Below are 11,351 nucleotides of genomic sequence, written 5' to 3' on the forward strand. Positions count from 1 at the left end.
TGTTTTTATTCCAGTGCTTTGGTGTTTGATTATCTAGCGTGTCAAATACATCATTTCCACTGTTTTTTTGTTTTTGTTTTGAGCAACACAGCATGCAGGATCTTAGTTCCCTGACCAAGGATCGAACCCTTGCCCCCTGCAGTGGAAGCACGGAGTTTTAACCACTGGACCGCCAGGGAAGTCCTGACAGCTTCACTGTTGTTGGTTTTTTAAAAATATTTATTAATTTATGTATTTGGCTGTGCTGGGTCTTAGCTGCGGCATGCAGGCTCTTCGTTGTGGCATGCGGGCTCTTAGCTGCGGCATATGGGATCTAGTTCCCTGACCAGGGATCGAACCTGGGCCCCCTGCATTGAGAGCACGGAGTCTTAACCATTGGACCACCAGGGAAGTCCCCTCCACTGTTTTTACATATATATATTGCACAGGAATTTAGGATTTTCAAGTTTTGTTAAAAAATTCTTTTGGATGGCAATGAACTTAAGGATTAAACTGGAGAATCAACATCTTTTAATAATAACTTTCCACTCAGGTACATGGTATATCTCCATTTAATTAGGTCTTATATCCTTCAGGACAAAGATACTATTTTCTTCATACAGGGTTTGCATGTTTTTTGTGAGATTTACTCCTTTGTAGTTTATGGGTTTTGTTGTTATTGTGAATGGGACCCCAAGTGTATTTTCTAATTTGTTATTGCAATTTGTGGGAAATATACTAACTTTGGGCCTCAGTTTATTATCTGCAAAAAGACAGAAGTAGAGCTACTCAGTAACAGGTCAAGTAAGTGTGGGCTAAACAAAGCAAAATAGATTTGTTCATTGCAGGACTTATCGATGACTTTAACATACTTTGATCACCAAGAATCCCCAATAAGGGTACAGGAATTTCCTGTACTTACTTGACCGTGGAACCCTTTGTCACAAGACATTCTGAAACGTAGAGAAAACAGTGCACCCAAAGACCCTTCTAGTTTCTAATTTGTCAATCCAGGGATCTCCACTGAACCTTATCTGATGCCCAAATTCCCATTACTTACCCCCGACCAGAACACAGAAGACAACCCAGTGTCAAAGCGAATGCTTTAATGAGTGGTGCTCGGAGGGAGCCATGTCTCTCAGAGGCTGCTGCCAGCCTCCACTGTCCCCAGCTCTTTGTCAGGAAGGTGAGCTAGCTGCCTGGGATGAAGGGATGGATCTGGAGTCTAAGAGTGAGCTGAGGCAAAGGGAGGTTCAGGAAGCACCCTGTAGGGGCGGAGCTCCCAGGAGTGTGGCAGAGGGGGCCTGGGACTCAGGCTGGCCCCTCTTCAGGCATTCCTAGCAAAGCCACGAGGGGCTCAAGGGGCGTGGGGGTCCCGATGGGCACAGGGTGGGTACGTTCGTGCTTGCGCAGGTCGCTGGCACTCAAGAAGGCCTTGGGGCAGTGGGGGCAGGTGTAGGGGCGCACAGAGCTGTGGGTGCGGCTGTGCTTGCGCAGCCCAGCCCGGTCTGAGAAGCTCTTGCCGCACTGGGTGCAGGGGAAGGGCCGGAGCTCTGGGTGCGAGCGCTCGTGCCGTCGCAGCAACGTCAGCGTGGAGAACGTCTCCTTGCACTCCCGGCATACAAACTGTGGTGGTTTCTCGTCCACCTCCTCACCCCCCACTTCGCCTGCCCCCCCCAAGGGACCAGGAGCCTCCCCAACCCCAGCATCTTGGCACTCCACGTGCTCCACCGTCATGCCCACCACTTGCCACTGGGTGGCCATCACACCACCCGATTCCGGAGGCAGCCCCAGCAGCCCTGCTGCAGGGTCCCCGAGCCCAGCCCCTGCTGCCGGGGCTGCTGAGCCCTCGCCTGCCACGCTGACCGGCAGCGCCAGCCCCACCACCAGCTCCTGCTGCGGGGGAGGCCCTGCGGCCTCGCTACTGCGATGGGTCCGCTCGTGCTTCCTCAGGCTTGACGAGACCACGAAGGACTTTCCGCACGCGTTGCAGTGGAAGGGGCGCTCACCCGAGTGCACCCGGCTGTGCTTAGTGAGGCTGGCCCGCTCGGCGAAGGCTCGGCCGCACTCCTCGCAGCGGAAGGGCCGCTGGCCGGAGTGCACCAGCGCGTGCCGCTTGAGGTCCCAGGACGCGACGAAGGTCTTGTCACACTGCAGGCACTTGAACGGCCGGTCGCCTGTGTGCACCCGCCGATGCATGGCCAGGTCGGCCGGCTGCCGGAAGTCCTTGCCACACTTCTCGCAGCGGTAGGGCTTCACACCCTCGTGCGCCCGCTGGTGGCGCCGGAAGCTCGAGGGGTCGGAGAACATGCGGCCGCAGCGGGGGCAGAGGAAGGGCTTCTCGCCAGAGTGCGTGCGCTCGTGGCTCTGGTAGGAGCTGAGCTGCGTGAAGCCCTTGCCACAGGCCGGGCAGCGGTAGGGCTTTTGCGCCGCATGGATGCGCTGGTGGCACGTGAGCGAGGACGAGCGGGAGAAGCTCTTCCCGCACTCTGAGCAGAGGAAGGGGCGCTCGCCAGTGTGGGACCTGTGGGAGTGGAGAGGCCCGGAGTGAAGGTGGCAGCCCATCGCCCGACCCCCGCCGCCTGTCTGTACTGTACGTTAGGGCCCCCTAACATCGCTGGGGCCTTGGCCCAATCCCCTAAGGGCCACAGGTCTGTACCTCAGAGTAAGAAACTTTCAGGCTGGGTGTCTAGGTGTTCTAGATCCATCTCTGCACTCAACAGACCCGGCCCCCACTCGTACCTCCTGGGCAGCAGCCCAACTTCAAGCCCCACCCCCTTCCTAGTCCAGGAACCCAGGCCAATCAGACCCCAGTTTCACCCTCTGCCCCCATAGCTCTGCCTCACTCACTTTCCCATTGGTTCCTTCCGATCTTTGGGACTCAACGCCTTCACGCTATTGGTGCGCTCTTCCCAACCCCTTCAGCTGCCCCCCACCCAGCCCAGCGCCCTCACCGCTCGTGGTTACGGAGGTCCTTGAGTTCAGCATAGGCCTTGCCGCAGCGCTCGCAGCTGTAGGGCCGCAGGCCTGCATGCGTGCGCCGGTGCTTGCGGAACACCGAGGGGTCAGCGAAGCTCTTGCCACAGTCGGCGCAGGCGTAGGGCCTCTCGCCGGTGTGACCGCGCTGGTGGATCTTGAGCTTGGAGAGCGCGCCATAAGCCTTGGGGCAGTGCGCGCAGCGGAAGGGCAACTCGCCGGCGTGCGAGGCCAGGTGCACGCGCAGGCACACGGGCTGCATGAAGCGGCGACCGCACTCGGGGCAAGGGAAGGGCTTCTCGCCCGTGTGGCTGCGCCCGTGACTGCGCAGCTCTGGTGCCGTTTTGTAGGCCTTGGGGCACAGCGGGCACGCATACGGCCGAGGCTTCGCCGCTGCACCTGACACCTTGTCCCCGCTGGCATCCTCCGCTTTGGGGTCTGTCTCTGGCTTCAGCTTTGCCTCGGCCACCTCCTCTGTGCAGTCTGCAGGCCCATGTGTGGCAGCATGGCGTGCTGCCCGGGGTGCATTTGGAAACGTCTTGGTACAGGACAGGCACTTATAGCGACGGCCAGAGCGCTTGTAGCCAGGGGCTGGGGACCTCTCCTCCGATGACTCTACCTCCATGGCCTGGATGGGCGGGGCTTCTCTGCAAGAGAGGCAAAGTTAGAAGCCACACCCCTTTCCAATTCTCCAAGGCCTGTCTCCTCACCAAAGCCCTCTGAGGCCTCAGAAGGAACTCTATCTTATCTGCATTTCCCACCTGGGATGCACATCCTTCCTCGCAAACATTCCTGTCTCTCTGCGCTCAAGTTTCCTCTCTGGTCTGTTCACTGATGAAAGGAGCTGGACCAGGTGACCTCAGAGGAACTAAGAGAGGCCGGGATCATCGAAATGCCCACCTGCACTTCCCTCCCCAGCCTCTGGGCTTCTCCAAACCCTGTGGCATTCCCAGAAGGCCCAGGCTCTGTCCATCTCACCATCTTCCTTCTACAGCTCAGAATCCAAGCCCTGTGCAAGGCTGCAGACACGGAGGCTACCTAGATGTGGGTCTGGCCTGAAGGTCTCCAAGTGCTCAGGAAAGACAGAGGTAGGTCCAGAAGAAGGCAGAGCCAGTGGGCTAAATGTGGTCATTGGCACCATCTGTCTGGAAGGGACAGGTCCCCAGCGTATGTATTTTGTCTTTCCCCTCTGGTTGGTTAGCTTTCAGAGGCAGCAACTGTTCACACAGAATTCTGGCCTTGCACAGCTGTAAGGTACTCCACCCCAGATAGGAATCCTGGTCCACCCTCTGCTCTGGAATGGGTCTTTGGTTCTTGCTCCCATAACTCTGGTAATGGGAAGTTCAATTACTCTCAAAGCAGCTTGAGCCATTGCTAGCAGAAGTTAGAAGTCTCTGTCTCATACTCAATGTATCTGCTCTGGCCTGGCCTCCTGGGACACCCACTCTAGCTATGGCCCCTTCTTTCTCTGTTCAGAGCCCAGACAGCCTCCACCCAGCTGCTCCCGCAGATCATGGCTGGGAGGAAATAGGATTAACAGCTGCATTAGTCTTAACACCAGCTCATCCTCCCTGGGGGATAAAGGGAAGAGGATTACATCAGATCCACTTAAGGTGCAGCAGCTGCTGGGGCAGCCAGGGTGGGGGGAAGGACAATGTTATAGAGAGGGGAGGGGAGCCAGGTGTGTCCAAAAGATGGGCTGGGAGGTAGGAGGTTTGGATTCTAGCACTCCTTTCTAGGCCTGTTTCCTCATCTGTATACCTCAGGGGTTGGTGTCTTCTAAGTTATGACCCAGGGAGGATGCAGAAGTCCCCGGGTGATTGGCAAGGGCTGCATCTTTAGAATCAGCACCCTTCTGCCTGGTGGCCCTGCCTCAGTCTCCCACCCCTACACACACAATCTAGTGTGCACAGGCAGCCGGAGTCTTCTCCCTAAGGTACCATGTGATGCTCTGTCCCCTGCTCAAGAATTTTTCATGGCTTCCATCACACCATGCAAGTTCCCAGGTCCTTCCTGGCTGTTATGAATCCTACCAATCCTTCCTTTGAGCCTTACTTCCCGGGCTTCCCTGGTGGCGCAGTGGTTGAGAGTCCGCCTGCCGATGCAGGGGACACGGGTTCGTGCCCCGGTCCGGGAAGATCCCACGTGCCGCGGAGCGGCTGGGCCCGTGAGCCATGGCCACTGAGCCTGCGCGTCCGGAGCCTGTGCTCCGCAACAGGAGAGGCCACAGCAGTGAGAGGCCCGCGTACCGCAAAAAAAAAAGAGAAGAGCCTTACTTCCCAAAGGAAGGTCTTCCTGCATCTCCCCTTTGGTCTCTGCCCTACATCCCACACAGCTCTGTTCCACCCCCAGCTTGGTTTTTCCACTTTTCCCATTAAATCCTAGGGCTGGAAGGTGAGTTAAAGGGCTTGAGGCCCAGCCTTCCCCAGGGCTTGAATTCCGCCTAGTTTCTAGGGAATCTGCCTATCCTTGGATGAGGCCCTCGCTACCTCCTTTCTAGATCATCTCTGGACAGTCTGATAAAGTTTCTCCTTAATAAAAATGATAGCCTGGGACTTCCCTGGTGGCTCAGTGGATAAGACTCCACGCTCCCAATGGAGGGGGCCCGGGTTCCATCCCTGGTCAGGGAACTAGATCCCACATGCATGCCACAATTTAGAGTTCGCATGCCACAACTAAGGACCCCGGGAGCTATAACTAAGGAGCCTGCCTGCCACAACTAAGACCTGGTGCAACCAAATAAATAAGTAAATATTAAAAAAAAAAAGAAAATGATAGCTCACATTTACCGGGCACTTGCTAAACAGCAGACAACATCCTAACCTTTTTACATGTATTAACTTACTTGCACTTCATGTCAGCACCATGAAAAACGTTCTGTTATTACCCCCTTTCACAGATAAGGGAACTGAGGCCCAGAGAAACAATTTAGCATTGTCGTTAAGTGCAGTCTCCGAAGCCAAACTGCATGGCTTCGAATCTTACCTTCCTCACTTCCTAGCTGTGACCTTGTGCAATTTACTTCATGCCATAGGACCTCAGTTTTCTTATCTGAAAAAAGGGAGGTAATAACACTACTTACCTCACAGGGTTGGGCGAGGGCTGAATGAGGTAACAATAATTACTGCCCTCAATTACTGAATCTTCTCAGAGCCAGACACCTTGCTGAGTGTGCAACCTTATTTAATTCTCTCATAGCTTCCTGAGATAGGGATTATTGTCCTCATTTTACAGACTAATAAACTGAGGTTCTGAGAAGGTTAGTGATTAACCCATGGTCACATACCTAGTAACTCGTGCAGCTGAGACTTGAATCCAGGTGTTTAATTCGCCTTGAGTAGTTGGGCCCTCCCAGGCTTATCTGCTACCTGGGCCAGCCCCGCGATGACCAGAACCCTGAGCTCAGGTTACACCTTGGTCTCCTCTCATTCCTGTAGAAGTCCCTGGAGACCAGAGCCAGCACCCTTTATGTTTCTGTTTCCCTCTCAGAGGCCTGGAACCGTGGGTTCCAAGCTCTGGGCCTCAGTCTTCCCATCTGGGAGCCAGAAACCAGGTAGCTGGAGGGGTAAATCCCTTCTCCTAAGGCACTTCCCAGGGGAGATAGTAGGGGCGTGCCAGGCACAAGCTCCATAAAGAACGAAGGGTCAGGTAGGCTAGGCCCTTGTCTAAAGCCCCTCCGTTGGGAATTCCCTGGTGGTCCAGTGGTTAAGAATCTGTCTTCCAAAGCAGGGGACGTGGGTTTGACTCCTAGTCGGGGAAGTAAGATCCCACATGCCACGGGGCAACTAAGCCCGCGTATCACAACTAGAGAAGCCTGCACGCCGCAACAAAGACCCAGTGCAACCAAAAAAGTAAATATTAAAAAAAACAAAAACCCATCATCAGGGGCTTCCCTGGTGGCGCAGTGGTTGAGAGTCTGCCTGCCGATGCAGGGGATGCGGGTTCGTGCCCTGGTCCGGGAAGATCCCACATGCCGCGGAGCGGCTGGGCCGGTGAGCCATGGCCGCTGAGCCTGCGCGTCGCGTCCGGAGCCTGTGCTCCGCAACGGGAGAGGACACAACAGTGAGACGCCCGCGTACCGCAAAAAAAAAAACAAAAAAACCATCATCAGCTCTTCACTTCCCTGTTCACGGAGGACTCTTCCACCCACCACTCCCTAGAGTGATTCTGTGAACTCCCTGCATGAAAATAATCATGCAGGGAGCATGGGGTAGGACTCAGAAATCTATTCTAAACATGCTTTCTGGGTCATTCCAACTAACACTTATTTAAGAACCTTAGGTTTTCAGAAGCTTCTAGGAGAGAGGCATTTTTAATACACCTCTTTTTCAGATGTGGAAATTAAGGCCCCCGTAAGGGAAAAAACTTACATAAGGACACACAGCTAGTCAAGGAGCCCAGACTCAAACACGAGTCTTCAGGTCCCTGGGCTGGGCTCTTTCTCTACCAGTCTTCATTTACTTAAGGTTTATTAGCCAAATCATGAGACTTTCCACCGCTCCCAGGACAAAGACCAATATCTTTTCCATGGCAAGCAAGGCCCTGAACTATCTAACTCCTGCCTATCCCATCTCCCACTCCTCTCCCCTTGGCTCACTAGGCTCTACCCACACAGGCTCCCCCTTTTTCCCCTCAAAGACTTAAATTCCTTCCCATCTCAGGGACTCTACACACTAGTAGTTTCCTCTGCTAGAAACATTATTTCCAAGGGTCTTTGTGTAGCTATCTCTTTGATTCCATTTGGGTCTCAGCTCCCTGTCACATCCTTAAAGAGGGCTTTCCTGACCACCTTTCTTAATGCTATCTGCACCCCTGCTAATCACTCTCTATCCCCCTCCTGTTTAATTTCCTTCATGTTGCTCATCTGGATGACACTTCTTGCAAATTTACCATGGACCAGGTATCATTCTAAGCATTTTATGTGTGCTACTCAAGCTAAGCCTCACGATGGCCTAGGAGTTTGTTATGGATGAATGTGCGCATGCGTGGAAGCAAGGCCATGTCAGAACTTAAGACAGAAGGTGGCCACATACGATCCAAGAAAGGAGCCTTCACCAGGAACTGAATTGGCCAGCACCTTGACCTTGGACACCTCAACCTCCAGAACGGTGAGAAACAAATTTCTGTTGTGCCCCCCAGTCTGTTATTGTTGTTGTTGTTGTTATGGTAGCCCAAACAGACTAAGTTAAATAGTATTATTTCCCCCCCATTTTTCAGACAAGGAGACTGAGGCACACAGAAGTGAAGAAACTAGTCATAGTCACAGCCAATACTCAAAGCCAGGTGGTCTCTGCCTCCCAAACTTCTGCCCTCTGTCCCCTGCTTATTGCTTTGCTAGCACTTATACATTGTATGGTTCAGTTAATTCTCTGTCTCCAGCTTGAGAGTCTAGGCTGGCAAAGAGCCAGAAACCTTTATTATTCTGTATCCTCTACACATAGAACCATGCTTGGTGCCCAAAACAAACTGAACAAATCAACCTCCGAGGCGGTATTTGAACCCAGGTCTATAGCCTCTGCCTCCTCCATAGTAGGAGTTTGTAAGAATGTCGGTGAACAACTGTTTAGTAACTGAATTTTTCTGCTTTTCCAAGTTCACAGGGTCCAAATATCGCCCCCAGTACCCCACAGTGGATTCATTGCTCTGGTGAGGGAGGCTTGTCTTTGTCTTTGTTTACTACTGAATTTAGGGGGCGGGACACGTCCTGTTGCATGAACAGGCTCTAAATGCCAGGGATGCAGAGATTTAATTCCCAGAGTTTAGAACCCTGCGGGCAGTGATGAGGTGAAAAGCCACTTTTTATCCTCTCTGCACCTCAGTCTCCCCACCTCTAAACAAGTAGTTACCAATAGGCCTCACAGGCCATGAGAGATCCGGTGAGACGGCAGATGGGGAACTGTGAACCATGCAGAGATAAGAACTAATCATCTCCTAGGCATCCAATCTGGTCAGTCCACAATCTAATCCCAACCCACTTTTCCAGCCTCACCTCCAGGGGCAGTGTGCCCCTCCCGACAGCGACCTTAGCTCCAGCCACAATTCTCAAACTTCACCACCTAAATACATCTCCATATGCAGTTCCCTCTGCCTTCTCCCGTGGGAAAACTCTTTTGCGTCTTTCAAATACCTGCTTCCCCAGTGCCCTCAGGAATACTTAATAAGACTATAGAGGTAAGAGCGCCATGGCTCTCTGGGCCTCAGTTTTCTCATCAGTAAAATGAGATTTCTGAGGCATGTGGGAGTTTTAAGGTCGTTAGAGCCGAGAGCTGCGGAAACCTTGTGCATTCTCGCTCCCTGCAACTGTCTACGTGTCGGGCCCCCGGCAGACAGACAGCCCCGCAGGGCAGGGCCCTGGGCTGCCTCTTCTCAGGAAAAGCCCTGGGAAAACGAGGAATCGGAGAACGCGGCAAGAAGGAGTGAACGAAGGATGACAGAATGAACAAATGAATGGACCGAAGGCCATACTTTGGACAAAGGCCGGCAAGATGGCGTTCTCTAGGACCGCGGGAGGGGCGGCCAGGACCTCGACCGGGGAGGGGAGCCGCCAGCGCCGGGGACCGTGCTTGACGGGCCGCACGCCTGGGACAAAAGCCCGCAACATGGCGGGCTCTAGGACCCTCGTGTGCGCACGGCGCAAGGCGGGCAGCCATGCCGCCCTAGCCCAGGCGTCTGCTGCAGCCGGTCCGCCGGGACAGCCGGCGGGTTCTAGGACCCGCTAGGCCCAGAGCCCGCCCGCCCGCGCCCTCCCGGGGCCGCACTCCTCCCGCCCCGCCCGCGCCGCTCGCGCCAGGCCAACCCCATCTGCCCTCTGCACCCACAGGGAAACTGAGGCCCGCTCGGATTGCGTCCGCAGTGGGACTGCTCGGGGGTCCCTGCGGCTTCCCGCCGGCATTTCCTACCTGAACAGACTGGGGCTGGCTCTGTGGCGTCAACGGCAGCTCCTCTCACCGACGGAGCCCGGGACACAGCCAGGGCGCGGCAGGCGCTAGGACCCAGCTTGGGGGGTGGAGGGGGAGGGACGGGAGGCGGGGCCGGCGAGCGGAAGTGGAAGGGAGCTTTTCCCGCTAGGGAGGAAGGCAAAGTTTATTCGAGCATCCCCCAGCCGAAGGTGGCGGAGAAACACCTTGCAGAGGGTCTCTGTGGGTGCTAATGACAGAGGACACCGGAATAGGTTTACGGGATGCATCGGCTATTGCTAGCCTGGGGATAGATCACCGTGAACTAGAAGGTGGGAGGACAGAAAGGCCATGCCCAAGATTTGTAGTACCTAAATCCGCTTATATTCCACATTTCCCTTAATAGCAAGGAGTAAATGACGCTCCCTTCATCTGTCTTTAGAAGTTTTACAAGAAGCCCCAAGAAAAGTGTCGCCAAAATACTGAGGCCAGGGCTGCAGAACCCTTTTTATCCTCTTCTGCGCTCACCCAATATGCACCGTAACGATTTTAGCGGCTCTTCCCGGAAGTGTGGCTAAGATTAGTGCAGAACGACACAGCTCTTTGACCTACGTGGGCGGGGTCAGAGTCGCGCGTTAGCCGCTTCTCATCTAGCACCGGAAATGTGTCTGTGTAGAACCGCTGCTTGGAGGCGGGACAGAAGCATTTTTAAGGCGGAAGTTTCGCGGGGAAGCTTTTGCGGCTAGGACACTTCCTGTTTCCTAGTAACAATAGGAAGTGTCCGCGGAGCTGGGGGGTAGACTGCTGGCTCGTGCCAGCTGCGCCCTCTTTCCTCTGCGTCCTTCCTCCTCCCCCTCTCCTTTCCCTCTTTCCCTCCTATCCCACCGCCCAGGAGCCCTGGCAGAGTGTGCGTGTGTGGGAGCTCGAGAGCCCCTCCACAACCACCCCTTGGGGTGCGCGGCTGCAGTTAGGGTGAGGGTCCCAGTGCGCAGGCGCATTCCCGTTCGCGGTCCCCAACGGACGCACCCGCGGCGGGAACGAGAAGGGGCCACCGGTGTGAGGTAGGGGTCCTAAGAGAAAACTGGTCGAGGAGATGAGTGAGGCAAGAGGACCTTATTGGTGGTTGATTAGGAGAGACGACTCTTGAGCGAAGGGGCTTTGTGAAGTGAGAATTCTGGGAGCAGGTTCAGTAAGGGGGTTTAGAGTCGGAGATAGGAGTTGTATTTGGGTCCCAAGGGAGTGAACAGTCAGAGAAGGCCAAGGTGATGTAGGAGGCATGGGGGCCTGCCATGGAGAGAGCAAGGGCTTTGGAAAGAAGATTGAGTCAAACGGGCTGGCTCGTATGTAAACTGGGATAACAGAGGCACTGCAGTGTGTTGTGAGGACTAAGTGACATAACGAATATTCTTTACTTAGCACAGTGCCTGACACATGGTAATGCTTAGGTAGCACGTGTTGCTGTTGTCATTAGTATTATGAGAGAAGGTAGAAGAAAAAATG

The 11,351-nt window shown here is 54.5% G+C and overlaps 2 protein-coding genes across 8 annotated transcripts in view; one reads left to right on the plus strand and one right to left on the minus strand.

The window, feature by feature from the left end:
* Positions 1 to 10,079, minus strand: ZNF668 (zinc finger protein 668). 5 transcript variants are annotated; one of them, XM_049698833.1, is made up of 4 exons: positions 9,855 to 10,013; positions 6,242 to 6,398; positions 2,934 to 3,602; positions 1 to 2,503 (listed from the first exon to the last, which is right to left on the minus strand). In XM_049698833.1, the coding sequence occupies exons 3-4, from the start codon at positions 3,578 to 3,580 to the stop codon at positions 1,291 to 1,293; spliced, it is 1,860 nt and encodes a 619-aa protein (XP_049554790.1). In that variant the 5' UTR covers positions 3,581 to 3,602; positions 6,242 to 6,398; positions 9,855 to 10,013; the 3' UTR covers positions 1 to 1,290. The 5 variants fall into 5 exon arrangements, with proteins under 5 accessions (XP_049554790.1, XP_004268759.1, XP_033282107.1 ...); XM_004268711.3 differs by lacking the exon at positions 6,242 to 6,398 and having other exon boundaries at positions 9,855 to 10,079; XM_033426216.2 differs by lacking the exon at positions 9,855 to 10,013 and having other exon boundaries at positions 6,242 to 9,848.
* The window catches only part of ZNF646 (zinc finger protein 646), a 9,340-nt gene continuing 8,053 nt past the window's right edge, over positions 10,065 to 11,351 (plus strand). Inside the window, exon 1 of one of the 3 annotated variants that reach the window (XM_049698832.1) lies at positions 10,065 to 10,183. The gene's annotated coding sequence lies outside the window, so the exon portion shown is untranslated. Of the gene's footprint in view, positions 10,184 to 10,585; positions 10,913 to 11,351 lie in introns of those variants that run through there. The other 2 variants (XM_004268713.4, XM_033426212.2) reach the window with 2 other exon arrangements.

This window comes from Orcinus orca, chromosome 16 (genome assembly GCF_937001465.1).
Source record: "Orcinus orca chromosome 16, mOrcOrc1.1, whole genome shotgun sequence".
NCBI lineage: Eukaryota > Metazoa > Chordata > Mammalia > Artiodactyla > Delphinidae > Orcinus > Orcinus orca.